Source organism: Oenanthe melanoleuca, chromosome 2 (genome assembly GCF_029582105.1).
Source record: "Oenanthe melanoleuca isolate GR-GAL-2019-014 chromosome 2, OMel1.0, whole genome shotgun sequence".
NCBI classification, from domain to species: Eukaryota; Metazoa; Chordata; class Aves; order Passeriformes; family Muscicapidae; genus Oenanthe; species Oenanthe melanoleuca.
Genome location: NC_079335.1, coordinates 81745617 through 81762386, shown reverse-complemented (window position 1 = coordinate 81762386; position 16770 = coordinate 81745617). Strand labels below are relative to the sequence as shown.

At 45.7% G+C, this 16770-nt stretch overlaps 1 protein-coding gene across 1 annotated transcript; it reads left to right on the top strand.

Moving 5' to 3' along the window:
* The first annotated feature begins 12263 nt into the window (after window positions 1-12263).
* On the top strand, window positions 12264-13908 carry FOXQ1 (forkhead box Q1). Its single transcript, XM_056485723.1, has one exon. It carries the CDS (start codon window positions 12353-12355, stop codon window positions 13571-13573), a length of 1221 nt encoding a protein of 406 aa, XP_056341698.1. The 5' UTR covers window positions 12264-12352; the 3' UTR covers window positions 13574-13908.
* Window positions 13909-16770: the final 2862 nt, after the last annotated feature.

Below are 16770 nucleotides of genomic sequence, written 5' to 3'. Positions count from 1 at the left end.
TCACAACATGTTGTGTCACACTGCATACACCTTTCAGCCAGAAGTATGAACTGAAAAGAGCAGGAAAACTTTGCATTGCCATTTGCTGTTGAAAACCAACTTCCATCTGAAAACATTTGTGAGCAGTTTGATTTCTATTGAAATGGACATTTTATTTGCTTTACTAAGAAATCAGACTAGACTTATTTAAATTTAAGAATAATAAGAAAAACAGCTTCAAAACCAGATATTGTTTGGCATATTTCTAATTTCCCTTATTATTCACATAATCATTGAATTAATTTGGTCCACAAGTTATCTAATCAGAGGAAAGAAACCACATTATTTTGCTTATACAAATAGCAAGTATGCACATTACTGACATTATAAAGGAGTTCTTTAGTAGTTGTTGGTTTTTAGCTAAAATAAGTCATGAATAATTTGTATAGAAGGGCACCTGAGAATACTGTTCACAACGTATGGGCAATTAATACACAGAAAAATATTTGCAGAAATTAATCATTATGACTTGTTTCACTCTGTTTTCTAGCTCTGAAATGTTGTTCTCTTGGTTATTTATACAAAGAAACAGGAAGAATGTTTCCAGAATAGCAAGAGCATTCTGGATATTAAAAAAAAAAAAAAAAAAAAAAAAAAAAAGAAGAGTTTGATCTTCATTGTATCTATAACCAGTAATTACCATGCCATTATACTTATACCAACAGTCAAGCACTTCACTGGCATAAACAGACACACCTCTTTCAGCAGCAATCACACACGCTGGTAGCTATCTTCATCCAAAATGCACTGATAGTTAAACGTGAAGAATGTATAAATTATTGTCCAGATCTTTAGCTGGTTCATCACACGGCACTTCACTGAAGTTAATAAAGCTGTACCATCTGATAACACACCCCATTATTCACAGCTTAATTAAATAGTGCATGGAAAGTTAACAGAAAGAGGTAACCAACCAATGCAACACAAACAACACAAAACTCGGTGCGGCAAGCTTAAGCTGGCTCTGTTAAGCAACACATCAGCAATGGTGGAAAGAGCACTTTTGGAAAGTGCTCAGTGTCAATAAACACATCCTTTTCAGTATTGATGAAGCAAGGCAGATATCAGGACTCGTATAAAAACACGTCTTAACTCACCTTTTCCTGGAGCAAGCGCCGATGTTCGAGCACTTCGCAGAAAGATGTTACAAAACAGCCTAATGGGAAACATTCTTCTGCACAAGTCTTATCAGAAACGACTGCAAGCAAGTGGCAGCTAGGCAAAGGAAGAAAATATCTGCAATGCTCGAGGTGGAACACACTGTGCAGCTTTCAAGCAGCAAATAAATTTTGAGGGGAAATCCCTCTCACCTTACACAATGGTTTTTGTCTACCTCAAGATGTTAAATCCTATCCTAACGCCAGGACGAAGCTTGATTAAATGATGAAAGTAGCTTCTCTTTTCACAATCAACTACCTTACATTAATAAATTCTTCATAAATAATCTAAATGAAGGAGCAGAGTCTCTCAAGCATTAAAAAATGGAGAACCTCCATTTTAGGTGCTTCCCAAGAGAAGACATGGAATGCACCTTAAATGCTTTTCTGAGCTCTGTAATACATCTCAGGTGGTCACCTAGGAAGTCTTAGGCTTCCTTTTAGCTAACAGAAATAGGTACTACAGGGTGAAAATCATTTCAGGTATGACAGTCACCTGTTTTGGGATGAGTTTATAACAATTCCCTGGTGTGACAACATGTGCAGGCACTTAAAACTTCAAGCAGCAGCACTGAGAACCCACTAGCTGCAAAGCAGAATCTACATATTTAGAAATCTTCAACAGTCCAAATTTTCAGTTCAAACTGATTATTATGTCTTTAGTCCTTTGGCTTTATTTTATTGTTGCCTGTGAAATTATCAGTGTTCTCCACTGTTTAAAATAAAATCACTCTTCCTAGTCTTATAACTTTTGAACACTTTAGCACCTTAGCCTATAGTTTCCTTATAACAAACTGAAATGGTGTTTATTTAAAAAAAAAAAATTATATAGGCTATATATTGTATATGTGTATATATATATATATATATATATATATATATATATATGTATATACCTATTGGAAAGGAAGACTCACAACACACAGAAAAAGACTGTTTCTTTGCAATTTTCTTGGGCAATACTCTTAAGCATCACTGGGATAGCAACCCACCCAATAATACACCCCCAAAAATACTGAAGGGAAAGACAGTGCTGCTCTTTCCTGTCAAGAGTAGATGGGAGCAATAATACATTAACAAAGGTGTAAAATGAACACAGATATTCATTAAGTTACATTTTGCACTTGCCAACTAAAAAGAGCCTCCAGAAGCTGCCATGATTGTCCACACCAGCTAGCAACAAGCTCCTGACAAGGGCTGTCCCTCTAACCCAGTTCTTTCTCCTGCCACACAGAGGCTTCTGTTCAGGAGATAGCACAGACAAAGGACAGTTCCCTCTAGACAGCAGAGATGAGGCCACTTCTTTGCAAGGAAGAGAACTCAGCCATGCTAAAGCCCTCAGGGGAAGGACTGGGAGCTAGCTTGTTTTCACTGGAGCCAAGGTAGCCCTAAAGACCGGATGGGACGTTGTGGGCACCCTTGAGTGTAAGATCAAGATTGTATCTAGAAGACTCACCATACTGAGGTGTTTCAAATACTAATGAATGCATTCATGCACAAGAGCAATTTTCCCAAATTAATTAGGATTACTCCTATGTGTTAAAGTATGCCAGCGTAGGTGTGCGCAGAAGAGGCTCTGGAATGTCAGTCATCATATACCCATCAGCTAAAGCACACTCATAAATGTTTTTGTTTGAAAGATTGCACTAACCTTAGCAAAAAATACATGTTTTCTGGGTCTGATGACTCAAGAAGAACTTGCAAGTCTATACTTTAACTTATTCATCTTATATAAATAAACTTTCCCCTTGTGAAAGGGAGTCCTATGGCATTAATAAAGAGGGATCTTTCTCAACCAGAGTCAGATTCTGTAAGAATCACTTAGAAACATTTAGACTAATTATTTGTTGCGAATTATTCACTTGACTCTGTCTCTTCAATCAAGAAACATGGCTCTATTTCTTTCAGCAGCACAAGCCAGCATAATAGAATGCTCTCATATCCAACACCATTTAATTAAAGTCTCAACTGGGAATAATCATGAGTCTGGCCAAAGTTTTGAAGGTTTGAATGCAGGCCCACTGGAGTGAAAGCCCCACCTATTCAGTTTGCCTCTGCACCTGGCTACACATTTATTTTCCTCAAGGGGCCAAACTTTAATGATAGTACATTTAAAGGCCAAAGTAGGGGTAAGAGTGTCACATTCTGCCTTCAAAATAAACTCTATCCAACTCACCAGGATTTACTCACAGAGATTACTATTTTTTTAAAGTAGCACTGGAGGAGGCCATTTTTCTCACAACACTTTCATAACTCTTAAAAAAGTCTTTAACCTGTGTTGGGCCTCGTTGAGTTTCTTGGCAGTGACTGCATGTCAGATGGAGAAAGTAAAAACACACTGTATTCCAAACCCTGATGGCATAAATACATCAAGCTATGAACAAGGACTGTCCTAAGTGACGAGTAAATATCTCCATTGCCTGATCCATCAGTGTCAGGTGCCAGAGCTTACACTTCCCAGATATGAATACTGAAGTCTGCAAATCTTTGAATCCCTTCGTGTATCAGTCGTTCTCTGTTTCTCTTTCATAATCTCCTATTCTTCACAGTTGCTAGAGATTTTCACTAGGAAAAAAAAAAAAAAGGAGGAAATATTTTGTACAGAATCTGCAAGTAGAATGAACTTTCAAACTGATTCACCCCAGCCCCTTTAGGAATTACACACTTAAGTTCAACCTTCACTTTTGCTCTTTTTTTTTTTTTTTTTTTTTTTTTTTGTAATTTTTATTTGGTGTAAAACAAAACAAAACCAACCACAAGAAAAAAAAACACAACCCTCCACTCCTCAACCACCCCTAGCCATGAAAGACTGGAAAAGTATACTCCAAGAGAGAAAATGCAGATGAAAGACAATCGCTTCCAAAAGCACCATGGGAAAAGAAATGCCAGAGAACTCCCTAGCCTGAGGAAAGCTCTAGAGGTGAGCAGTCCAAAAAATTACACCAGCAGAAGCAGTCAAATTGGAGATTGTTGGGCATCCTGAAAATTTTCTACAGTCTAAGTGGAACTGCTCTGCAATGTGTTGTCAGTTGGAGCTCTCTACTCCAACTTCCTCCTCATCTTCACCTCTTCATCTCAGCTTTGCTCCCTTTTATTTTTCCTCTGCTACCTTTAACCTGCCTGATTCCCTCCCCTCCACATCTCCATTTATTTATTTTTTACAGTAAAAATAAAAATGTTCTGAAATGTCATTTCCATCACAAAAAATCTCAAAAGCTCCCTGTATTTTTAAAAGGGAAAATGACCCATGTAAAAAGAAACCCAAAGAACCAGCTGTGTGCCACAGCAGCAATCACAATTGTGGAGAAGTTAAGATCCTGTTTGTGCTAGACTCCCTCTGTGCACACATACTCACTCCCTCCTCGTGGTCCTGACTGACTTAAAGGAAAGGAGCCACTGCATTAAAGCAGATTTGGAGATGTTTAGTAAGACCTGGCCATATGCAAACAAATCAGGACTATTGACAGGTTTACAGGGCAGAAGATACTGGGTGTGACACACCAGAAAATCACTTGCAGACATTAAACTGGAGCATGTCTGTGGACTGTGTTTTACTTACCAGTCTTGGGCTAACACCCAGGACTTTTCTCTCCTTGCAAAGGTATGATGTCAGGCACATGGCAGTTCTTGAGATTCTGTATAAGCCAGCATTGCCAGAGGCTCTGTGCAGGTGTGGTTAACAGTTATTTAATGATTCTTCACAATTGCATGTATCTGTCTGAACATAAATACAGCCTGATTGTAATCTTTCTTTTCACACCATGAATTTGCCCTTGTGTTTCCACCCTTGCAGGTTCCCAAATGCCCAATGTCTGTTATTATAGACCTGAGATTCACTTCATCATTTCAAACCATTCACGAGCACTTTGCTCTCCTGTTGGCTTGGTAAGGTGAAGAGAATGAAGGCAGTATATTTAATACAAATTTCCCAGTTTTTCACTTAAATTCTGTATGTTTGGCTCTCTGATGACTCAAGGGACTCTCCTGCCTTCCCATGTTTACACAGTGATGACAAGTACTGTCAACTTTCTAAAAGCAAAATTATCAAAAAACCCCAGAACACTGGGAATTCCTGGGAAAAGCTCTCTGTCTTTCTCCTTTCCCAGCAGCTGCACGAGCCTTCATTCTAAATATTACTACAGTTCAATTAGTTAAAATAATTTTGAGTGATAGTTCAACTGTTTCTTTTCCAAAAGGTAATAGTTTTCCTAATTAGTCACTTGCTTTGATAAGGCACTGACTTTTACTCTAATCTAAATTAACAAGACTTTATCTACCTGAATCATTTAAACACACCCTACTTGCAAATCTGGTATGACTAAAAACCATGACAAGTGTTTGGTTTCATTTTACATTTGCTTCAAAGTGCCCCACTTGGAGGTTAATTATTAATCCACTAAAGTATATGTAAAGGTTCAGGGAAACAACAGGGTTAGTAGGTAGTGGAGGAATTAGGAAACCCATGTCCTATTCCCATCTTAGATCATGTAAGTTTGGCCAAGACATTCAAAACCTGTGAACCTTTACTTACAGAACCAAAATAGCAACACTCTGCACAAAGCACTTTGACATCTGTAGGGAAGAAATTTCATGGGTGTGAGGCAACAGGATGTTTATTCACACCTTAAAGAGACTGAAACTCAGCTAATCCCTTAAGAACTCACCTAGGAAATGGAAATCAAATACACAGTGCATGCAAATCAACAAAGTAATGATTTTATTACGTCTGCAACAACAGAAGGACCAGCTCCTCAAGCTTTTACTGCATTTCTTGCCATCTGGAAGGAGGTTGAAAACATGCTTGATTTCTGGAACCTGTTAGCAGGTTCCCCTGCACATATAAATCCCCATCTTCCACCACCTGAGGTAGTGCAGTGGATGTACCCTGGGTGTAATTCTGCTCTCTGTTCCAGGAGTAAGCCAAGAGCAGCATGGACCAGATTTTCAAAGATGGCTCTGGAGCTGTCCAGGGGGCTGCAGAGAAAGAAAAGAGAACACAACAACTGGAGGACAGAAAATGCACAAGATGAGAGGTAGTACTGCCAAATCCTGCCTCCCACAGGAAAGTCTGACTTTCAGCAGCCTGCTCCATTCGCAAATAGCTCCATGAAAATGCATTTCACTCGGTCTTGGAACAAATAAAAAGCAAGAAGGTTTTCATATCATTATTTATTTATAGATTTGGGTAATGCTTATATAAATCATGGGATTCCACCCAGAAATACCTTTTTGAAAACAAAGAAACAACAAAAGAAATCCAACCCAGAAGTAAGAATGTTAAATACTTATTGCTCTTCAAATGGAATATTATTGGCAAGGTGATTAATTTGTTGATCCACAGTGCTATAAATAGTACTTTAACTTCGTTGAATTGAAACATATCCTTCATATCTCTAATCATTGTTTACCCATGTAAAATATATGTGGGTTTGAGTTGGCTTAGGTGTACTCCAGCAAGGGCTAGCAAAGTTCAGTGAGTCTCCATCACATATTCGAAGTCCTTCACCCCTCGGTTAATTTTGCTGTAGTTCTCTTACAAAGTTGTCCACTTTCCTCCATCAATGCATGGTTTGAAGGCAGTGGGAGGCTATTGTAACAGCTCAGCTGGTGTTTCCTCATATCACGGGCCAGTGATAGCAAGCCTCTGGCATCAATACCAAGTCTGATGCCAACAGATATTTGGTCTGGCACCAGCAAAAACAAGCTATGATGGTTTCTTTTTAAGTTTGTTTGGCACTAGTAGCAAAAAGCATTCACTATGCTTGGCAGAGAGCCACAGAATTTCACCAAATGGCTTCAGCATCGTAACTTCATAACAAGAATAACACAACGTAACTTCTAATTGTGGTGGAGCCTGCCCCTCAGCAAGCAATTCTGTCCTGACAATTACATCCAGGATTATCAATACAGGCACTGCTCTCCAATACCAGCTTCTTCCTTACTGTAACACAAATTTCCTTGAAGAGATCCACAAGCCCTTAAGTCCATCACCATTTGGGTTTTGTCTCTCGTGGTGCAGTTACACGAAACCCACTAATCAGCCATGAGAAAAGCCTATGGGGACTGTTACTGAATTAAGCCATCACAAAACATGTTGTAAATACTGTGTTGATTTAACCTCACCCTGCACTCTTTTATGTCACGTATTTCTCAGACTGCTAACCTGCAATATGTTCCAGAGAGGTTCACCTTATGCCAGTGTGGAACCTCATTCAAGCCCCGGAGGCTTAACACAGCACTAGTAAAAAGAGAGAATTAGCTATAAATTATCTGAGTCTCAGGGCAGAGCAATCTCCATTTTGACAGCTCCTTGCTAAATGGTACAGCATTTTCCAGCCAGGCCTTGTGGTGGATAGCTCAGTGCAGGACAAGGGCTCCAGAGAGCTCAGATCTACAGACAGGGTGGCAACTGACTTACCAAATTATTTTCAGCCAGACAGACTTGCCTTCACTCCTTTTCGCCTGTAAAACAGGAGAGCTCTGATATGTCAGTGAAAAGGATGGTGTAAGAATCTGCAAGTTTCTTCTCCAGTACTAAGCATTAATAACAGGAGCAATAATGTCACTTCCTTCACAGGAGAAAATCTGTGCCTGCCCATTTTGTCACAATGCAGGGCTCTGGAGAAAAAAAAATTTGCTTAGATGCAGACATTTTTTTATGGAACATGAAGTGGGCACAGGGAGGAAGTGATACTCAGCTCTCAGCATGGGAAAATTTCATTCTGAGCAACGTCTCCCAAGAACATAAAGACTGCATGAAACCAAGTTGAAATGGAACTCCCCATTGTAAATTCAGCCCTTAGTACCTGCCAAAGACTTGAGAAAATCTCTACCCACAGGGAATGGCTCTCCTTGTGAAAAAGTGCCAATCTTTCCCAATGAGGGAATTCACGAAGACATGCATTCTGCTTCAGTGATCAAACTCTTCCTCTCGAGGTCTAAAGGAATTTCCACTAACCTCCTCTCTTACAGCCCGGTCTTTAGCTGGATTTCCTTTAACTACAAAAATATACATAGTGCAATTAGCCAGCCTTCACAGACTGCAGTTCATTTATGCATGCTAGGCACATCTCCTGCTGCGAGCAGCCCGTCCAAGAGAACTCTTTGAACTGCTCTATTGTTTCCCACGTAGGGTGTTGCATTGTCCAGTTTGGTCATTCCTGGCAAGGCAGTGCACTCCTGCAGCTTGCCACAGGAGGAGAAGAGATGATGGAGCACTTTGTCCAGCTGGTGAGCTGAACATCTCAGATGCACAAATAAGCTTGCCTACCAACAACTATAGGACTTTTCCAGTCACTACAGAGCCCTTTATTGACTAATTGCTCTTGAATGACCTTACCTGGAATTCCTTTCTAATCTATAGTTAGTGATCTGGAGAGACAGAAGGCAGAAAACAGAAGTAAGAAAGAACTGGGTAGAAAAAAACCCCAAAACTAGAAGAAATAACTTTTTTTTTTAATTTAAACCAAGAACATATCGTGACACACCTTTGCACAATGTTTGCTGAACTAAAAAACCCATGTCTCCATGGTTTAAAATACCATGGAGACAACATAACTGGATCAACCAAAAATACACTCACAACCACCAGACAGTGTAGCATTTCTCTACATTTAGTAAGGAATATTTTTGTAATTGGTAGCTTGGGCAAACTGCAAAGGACTAAACAACCTTATCTCCAAATACCCACTGGAAGACTATTTCTGAATTAAATGAGTGAAATACTACAGAAAATGGGAAGCAAAGCTGATTGCATGATTTTCAAGCAACCATTCACATTTCTCCATTTGCCTTTGACTGGATACTGTTTTAGGTAGGAAAAGAGGGGATTGTACATCAAAAAAAGTCCTGCTCTGCTGATCTAAAGAGGAAGAGACATTTCATTTTAGAACAAAGAATTAGATTTTTTTTTCACATTGCTTCACTGGAGGTTTTTGGAGGTTTTTCTTGGGGTGATGGGGGTGGGGTGTTTGGCTTTGCTATAACACAGCACATCAAAGTGCTTTTGATGTGAAGTTTACTTAACAGAATCAGTTTTTCCGATGATTGTGTTAATCTTTATAAACCTGAAGGCGATACTGTGCCTTTTAAAAAACTATAGCAGGAAAAGACTTGAGGTTACATATACTCTCAGCGGTGAGAGACGGGAGTAGTTGGATTATTTCACCACTCCTTACAACTCTGCTTGTGTTTTATGGGCAGTGTTAGCAATGGGCTTGATATTGCTCTCATTCAGGCCAGGAAGGCTGCATTTAAACCCTGCACAGCCCTTCCATAAGCACCTTCATGTGTTTCCTCAGGTCAGAGCCACCAGAGACTTCAAGGGACAGTTTACTACAGGCACTAGCTCAGAGATAGCAAAGGGACCTTGAGCCATAACAAGAAGCAGTGCTGATCTTAGAAAGGCTCCCTGCTCCCACCCATTAATAGCTATCTTTGTATTATTTTGAGTACAAGCTTCTGTCCCCTCTTAAATCTTGCAAAACCAGCTTTGCCATCCACTCCTAGTCTTGAAGTATGGCTGTGAAAAAGCTTCTGTTATGTCTGACGTGTTTACCTACAGCATTTGAATGACTTTTTAAGTTCTTTGAATAAAGATAAGAGACAATGTGTACATTTTCCACACAAATAGTGGAACGGTAATAAAATAAACATCAAAGGCAAGCTAGCAAATCATCACTACTTCACTGCTATTTACAACAAAAGCAGGAAGAGGAAAAAACCTACCCTCGCCATTGGCATAATCGTAGAAAATATGAGTTTTGGAAGGAATGATACCTTTTTCCCATACCCTTAAACACAAACATTGGCACCTACAGCTAAGACAAGACTTTACTGAAGGATTTCAGTTTACATTACACGGAGACAACAACAACAAGGAACCAAGAGAGGTCTCCCTCCTCTTATTTTTGCCTTTCTGAATTGCCTGCTTTTCTCAACGAGTACAGCTTTTGTGAGAACATCAAGACAGCCAGTGTATTATTATTTCTATTAAAGTTGTCAATACTACAATGAGAGGGACAGAAGAATCTCTCACTCTTCAGTATTTACCATGTAAACTCATGCAGACTGAAGAAATGGTAAAGCTTTGAAACAAAATGCAGGTGTGTGTGGGGGAACATATATTCTATTCAAGAGAGATCAAGATAGAAAGTAGGGCTGTTTGTTTCTCCTCTTAGTCTTTTAAACTTGTCTTTTTTCATCTTCCTCTCCAATACTCCTTGAGAGCCAGACCACAGCAGAATAATCCTAACCAGAATGACTCTGCATTATGTATTTATTCTAAAATAAGGTCTGATTTAGAAAGACTGCTCTTGGAAAATATGGAGCAATCCAACTCTTACTCCGGGACACAAAATTTGAAGCATACATATGAGAAATAAAACATTAGCACCACACTGGATTTCTGCTGATGTTTTTGTTATTGTTTTGCAGACGCCAGCGTTACTGCCATATGAAGTGAAATGGCATTTTGCAATTGACTCTGAACAGTGAGCAGAACAGGGAGTTTTCAGAGAAGTTACTGCCAGCTAGCTCTCTTCATTGAGTTGTTCTATTTAGCATAATGTTGAAGGAGAAAAGAAACTCTCAAGGAGGGCAAGACCCTGACAACTTAAACCTAAAAACAAATCCAAAAAGGATGAGTAATTTTTTTAGGGAAAAAAAGTGTCTAGATAAAACTGCAGAATACGTTGTCCCAAGTTTTATTGGAAATTTATAAATTCGCAGTGATTTAAAAAAATGTCAAAGTTACCATAAAAAAAAAAGAAAAAGAAAAAAAAAAAAAAAAGAAAAAAAAAGAGAGAGAGAGAGAAGCCAAAACCTACACAATAAAAGATTTTACTAGAGAGTAGCAGTTGTAAGAGAGGGGTTGCAAATACACCATCCAGAAGAGGTCAAGCAATGCTACCACAGAAACAGCAGCACACATACAACTAAGGTTAAGGCTCGGACTAACTCTCTCATAGCAGAACTCCAAAGCATTGCCTACCTGTTCCCATTCTACCTCTGTACCGAGTGTGCTTATGACAGAAGGAAAGAGAGACCAGGACTGAAACTATTTTGTCAGGCTACATAAATCATTAGGAATTCACAACTGCAAAGCCATGTATTATTTTCCAACAGGTTGTTGAGCTGTCATATTACAACTTGTTGCTGTATACGGCGCTATTAAAATAAATCACTGCACGTAACAGGTTCAGCTCTGCCACCTATAAGTCATTCTGCATTTTACACCTGGGAGGCGGGCCCGCTCTGCTTAGTCGCGCCGAACTGCGGCTTCGTTCGAAATACCCGGGAAGGGGAGGGACCTGGCAGGAGAAAATACAAACAAGTTTCGTAAAATAACTTTCCAACAAGACCTCGCTGTCATCTTGGCTAATTACGGCTCTGATACGGCTTATTAGGGCATACCCACCTTTGCTACCTTGCTTCTCCACCCACCACCCTTTCAGATCTTTGTCCTGGCTCCGCCTCTCGCCGGCGTTATAATGGGCTGGTCTGAAAGTGGTGGAGAGACACACAACCACAGGGGAAGGGAGAGATAATGACAATAACACTAATAACCCTAATAACCCGTCTGCTGCCCGCCTCGCAGCGAGGAGCCGGCCCGGCGTCCCGGCACTGACAGGGCTCGAAGCGGAGAGCGGAGCAGCCCCGACGGCCCCCGAGAGCTTCCCGCGGAGCCCGGGCAGCGCCGAACCGAGCGGCAGCGGCGGCAGCGCCCCCGAGCAGCACCGAGCCCGCGGACACGGACAAGTGCCGGCTCCGGCAGCCGCCCCACCGCCTCGCATCGGCTCCACGGGGCCGCCTCGCCTCTCCTTCGGCCCCATGGAGCAGCGAGAGTAAAGAGCGAGAAGGACCAAAAGGGGGGGAACAGAGAGCGAGCACCGCGGTGGGGGAGAAGGAGGTGGAAGCCCGGAGGAATCGCAGGGCGCCGAGGGCGGCAGGGCACCGGACCCACCGGCCGCCCAGGGGTCGCGACCGCCGGCGGGCTGAGCCGGGAGCCCCCTGCCCTGCCCTGCCCTGCCCGGCCCGTCTCGCTGCCGCCGCGGAGCTGTCCAGGCCGGACAGGGCACAGAGAGCCCCGGGTCGCCCCGCTGCCTCCCGCCTCCCCTGAGGCCGCGCCGAGGGGCGGGGGTCGCGGGGGGGCCGCCATGAAGCTGGAGGTGTTCTCGCAGCACTATGAGGACAAGCTGAGCGCCGGCAGCGACCAGGAAGGCAGCGGCTCGCTGTCCCCGGCTCCGGCGGAGAGCGAGCTGGGCTCGGACGGTGACTGCGCGGCCAACAGCCCGGGCGGCGGGGCCGGCCGGCCGGGGCATCCCCCGCCGCCGCCCCCCACGCCGCAGCCCCCGCCGCCGCCGCCGGCCGAGAGCGCCAAGGGGAAGCCCTACACGCGGCGGCCGAAGCCGCCCTACTCCTACATCGCGCTGATCGCTATGGCCATCCGCGACTCGGCCGGCGGCCGCCTGACCCTGGCCGAGATCAACGACTACCTGATGAGCCGCTTCCCCTTCTTCCGCGGCGCCTACACCGGCTGGCGCAACTCGGTGCGCCACAACCTCTCCCTCAACGACTGCTTCGTCAAGGTGCTGCGCGACCCGGCGCGGCCCTGGGGCAAGGACAACTACTGGATGCTGAACCCCAGCAGCGAGTACACCTTCGCCGACGGCGTCTTCCGCCGCCGCCGCAAGCGCCTGAGCCGCGCCGCCCCGCCGCCGCAGCCCGCCCGCCCCGCCGCCGGCGCCCCGCCGCAAGTGCCGCAGGAGGCGGCGGGAGCGGGCGCCGCGTCCCCCGGCGCTTCCCCGCGCTGCTGCTGCGCCTCCTCGCCCTGCCGCTGCGCGCCGGGCGCCAAGGAGCCAGCGCCGGGGGGCGCCGGGCCCAGGCCGGCGGGCGGCGGCGGCAGCGCCAAGTTCTCCAGCTCCTTCGCCATCGAGAGCCTCCTGCAGCGGCCGGCGGGACCCCGCGCCGCCCCGCAGCCGCCGCCGGCGCCGCACGCCCGCCTGGTGTGGCCGGCGCCGCCCGCGCCCCCGCCCCTGCTGCCCGGCCCCTACCCGCTGCTGCCGTACCCACCTGCCGCGCAGCCCCCGCTCTACGGCGGGGGCCTCCTGCAGCTCTGCGCCTACGGGCTGGGAGAGCCCTCGCCGCCGCCGCTGCTGCTGGGGGGCGGGCGGCCCGCGCTGGCCCCGGGGGAGCCGGCGCCGCTGGCGGAGCGGCCGCGGGCGCCGCTGTTCCACGCCGGGCTGCCCAAGGGCGGGCGGGGGCCGCCGCACGGCTCCCCGCTCTACGGGCCGCTCCGGCTGGCCGGGCCGCTGCCGCCGGCGGCGGGGGGCTCGGCCTCCTTCCAGCCTTACGCCGTGGAGACCCCCCTGGCTTGATGGAGCCCCCCTCCTTCCCCTGCGAGGGACCTGCCCGGGGAGGCGTGGAGGGGGAAAGGAGGAGGCTCTGGATCCCGCACTTTAACTCCAGAGGCGACCGCAGCCTCCAAGCAAAAGCCTCGGTGACTGTGCCTTAGTGAAATGACAGTGGGTTTAACTTAAGCGAAAAAAAAAAAAAAAAAAAAAAAAAAAAAAGGAGAAAAAAAGAAAAAAAATCAAACAACTGTCAGTTTGGACATAGCCATGAACCTCAAGTGCTTCTTACTGTTCGTTGAGACTACTTGACTTAAGCCAGTCCCTCGCCACGTCTTTGCTATGCCCCTCTCTTGTCCCCACACCTGCTGCCACTGCAGCCTGGGGCAGCAGAGCTGGGCGCCCCGCGGAGGGCGCGGTGGCGGCCGCTGGGGATGCGCTGTGCGCTTGGGAGGGCGGGGAGGAGGGAGGGGGCCGGGAGCAGCAGGGACACAGGAGGGGAGGGGGCCGGGGTCTGCTGTGGAGCCGTAGGTCTGTACTGCAAAGCAATGCATCACTGTGCCAAAAGAAACCTTTTCTCCTGTCCGGCAACTAGAATTTCGTGGGAAGGGAGGATAGATATTAAATTATTTATAAAAGTAGTGTTTTTAACACAAAGAGAGTGCAGCTTTTTTAATTAATTATTGAAGGGGGCTTGGAGAGGGGAAAGGGCTCAAGGAAATGTCAGGCGTTGTCTCCTGTACTGGCTGGTGTTCTACAATTATGGCCAAGACCACTGCTACTGGAAAGAGAAGACTAATATTTTTCCTATTTTATTTTTGTGTTTGTATGTAATATATGTGCGTGCGCATTTTATTGACGCTCGGCCACCATGTTTTTCCGGGTTTTTTTTTTTTTTCCTTTCTCCTTTCCCCCGAATAAAAGCTGCCCCCTAAATAAAGGCGGTAATGAGGAGAAGAGCGTGATGTCTGTTCTGGCGTGAGGGAGGGAAGCCTGTCGTGGGACAGCCTTGACCGAGAAGCTTGGCTAGGGCCCTTTCATCCCCATCCCTGCGGCGGGTAGAGGTGCCACCTACGGACCCGCCTTCCTGTGGTCACGGGAGACGAGAGGTTCTCCTCTTGAGCTACCGCCAGGTATGAAAGTCCTCAGCAATTCCTCGAGTCAAATCAGAATCTCCCGCCGGGGCTTAGCCCTGCAGGAATGCTGGCAATTCGATTTGCAGGCGGAGAGATTTGCAGGCAAACGGCCTGACGTAGGGGCAGCCTGTGAAAATCTTGTACATCTGCCCTTTTTTTTTTTTTTTCCTTCTCTCTTTTTTTGTTATTTTTCCCACGAAGGACAGCAGGCGACGTGTAATCCTGTTGTCATCTCTCGGTCCAAGGAAAACGCGCTCCAGGAAGGTCGTTGGCACTCTGGCACTACCGGGCTGCGGCTGCTTCTGGTGGTGACATCCCCGCTGGCACCTACAGCGGGCGAACCCTCAGCGGGGTGGAGGCTGGGGAGTATCTGCTGCTAATAAAAGTTTGCATGCGTTGCCTTCTCCCGACGTGCGTTATGTTAAGGCTGATTTGTATTGTCAGAAGTGATCAGCAAAGCCTCAGAAAGGCTACGTCGGAAATAGGAAAGGTTGCGGGGCTAACTGCCTGTGCTGCCGAGTTACAGATCAGTGTCGTCCCCGAACACGAAGAGTTTATACAAATGCCCATTCGGGGTTCGTTTGTTCGGTTGTTTGTTTTAATTAATACCGTAAAAAGTATGAAAATCGGCGGGCTTTTTTTCCCCCTTCAAGTCCTCTGTAAGCACAGGTTACCTAAAAAAACGATGACAAGGAGAATTTCGGGCACTGGATGGTCTTCTCTCTAATTACGTGTATTTCGAACCTTGGAGTTTCTCTCCCACTCTTTTACCCTCAGCGCCGAGATTCGGCCGCTGACTAGCTTAGCTTCTCTTCTCACAAAAATTATTCCGAGTAGCAAAGGTGTGTTGTGAAAGGAAAGCTTCAAACAGAACCATCTGCGGCCGAAAGCACCGACTTGTTTCAATACAGCTCAAACAGATTTCACGGTGTGTTTAGCTCAGACCATAACATCCATCAGAACATTGCGAGAGATTAGTGACTAATGTATGAAGTAATCCAACCCTTGAAGGAATTGGTTTTTGTGTACACACGCTCATGCACACATACACACATAGAATATTTCGACATCATTCTGCCTTCAAGGCTCTGTGCAAATATTAATCTACCCTTCCATAATCTGCTTTTTCCTCTGGCTTGCATTTTACCATCTCTTTTTTTATAGGAGTCCACATGACCTGTCAGCATGTAACTCCTGGTATCTTTTTCTTTTGTCCGTCTGTAAAGGTCATATTTCAGGGTATGTTAAAAATACCTTGACGGAGAGTAGAAATTGCTGTTATAGCCACAAGTGCGTATTTTAATCTGGTGTATTTAATAGGAATGAATTGTGTGTAAACGTATGCTTAACAGGATGTCATTGAGCTTTTTACTTTTAGAAAATAAGTACACTAAAAAAAGAAAAAAAATCCGGCAGAGTTCGATATATCCCTTGTTAATAAGTATTTCTTCTGTATTTATCTTCAATGAAACTCCATTTTTTGATATGACAAGAAAGGTATGTCAGCAGTACAGTAACAGGGTATCTGTGTCCTCGCAGTCCTTTCCCAGCCCTTGTTCAGGTTTCCTCAGAGGGTTTAGGGTGGTCCCCGGTGCCGGGCGATGGGAACAGGTACCGCCTGCTGTCCGGAGCCCGCCCGCCGGCGGGGCTGTGGGGCTGTCGCTTGCTGAAACGCAAGGAGGGTCTTCTCCGCCTCCTGCCCGAGCATCGTCCTCCTAAGAGGAGGCAAGAGACGAATTTCCCCGTGTTGACCTCTGGGTGGAAATCTCCCCGTTCGCGCTGGCTCTCAGAGCGCACCGGCTGATGTTCTCCCGAGGAAGGGGAAAGGCGCGGTGCCGGTGTCGGTGCCGGTGTCGGTGCCGTCCCGCAGCAGCCCCGCCGGGCTGGCAGGAGGGACCGGCCCGAGCCCCCGCCCGGCACCCGGGACAGCCGTAAATCCGAGCTGTCAGCTGTGACAGACGGCTGCTGAAACACAGCACCTGTCCAAACACTTTCCAGCAGCAGGTAACCAGAGAACCGACACTTTACATTTTTGTGCGGAACAAGCGCATTAACCATTTCACAGACCTTCCCAAAACAGCGATGTTT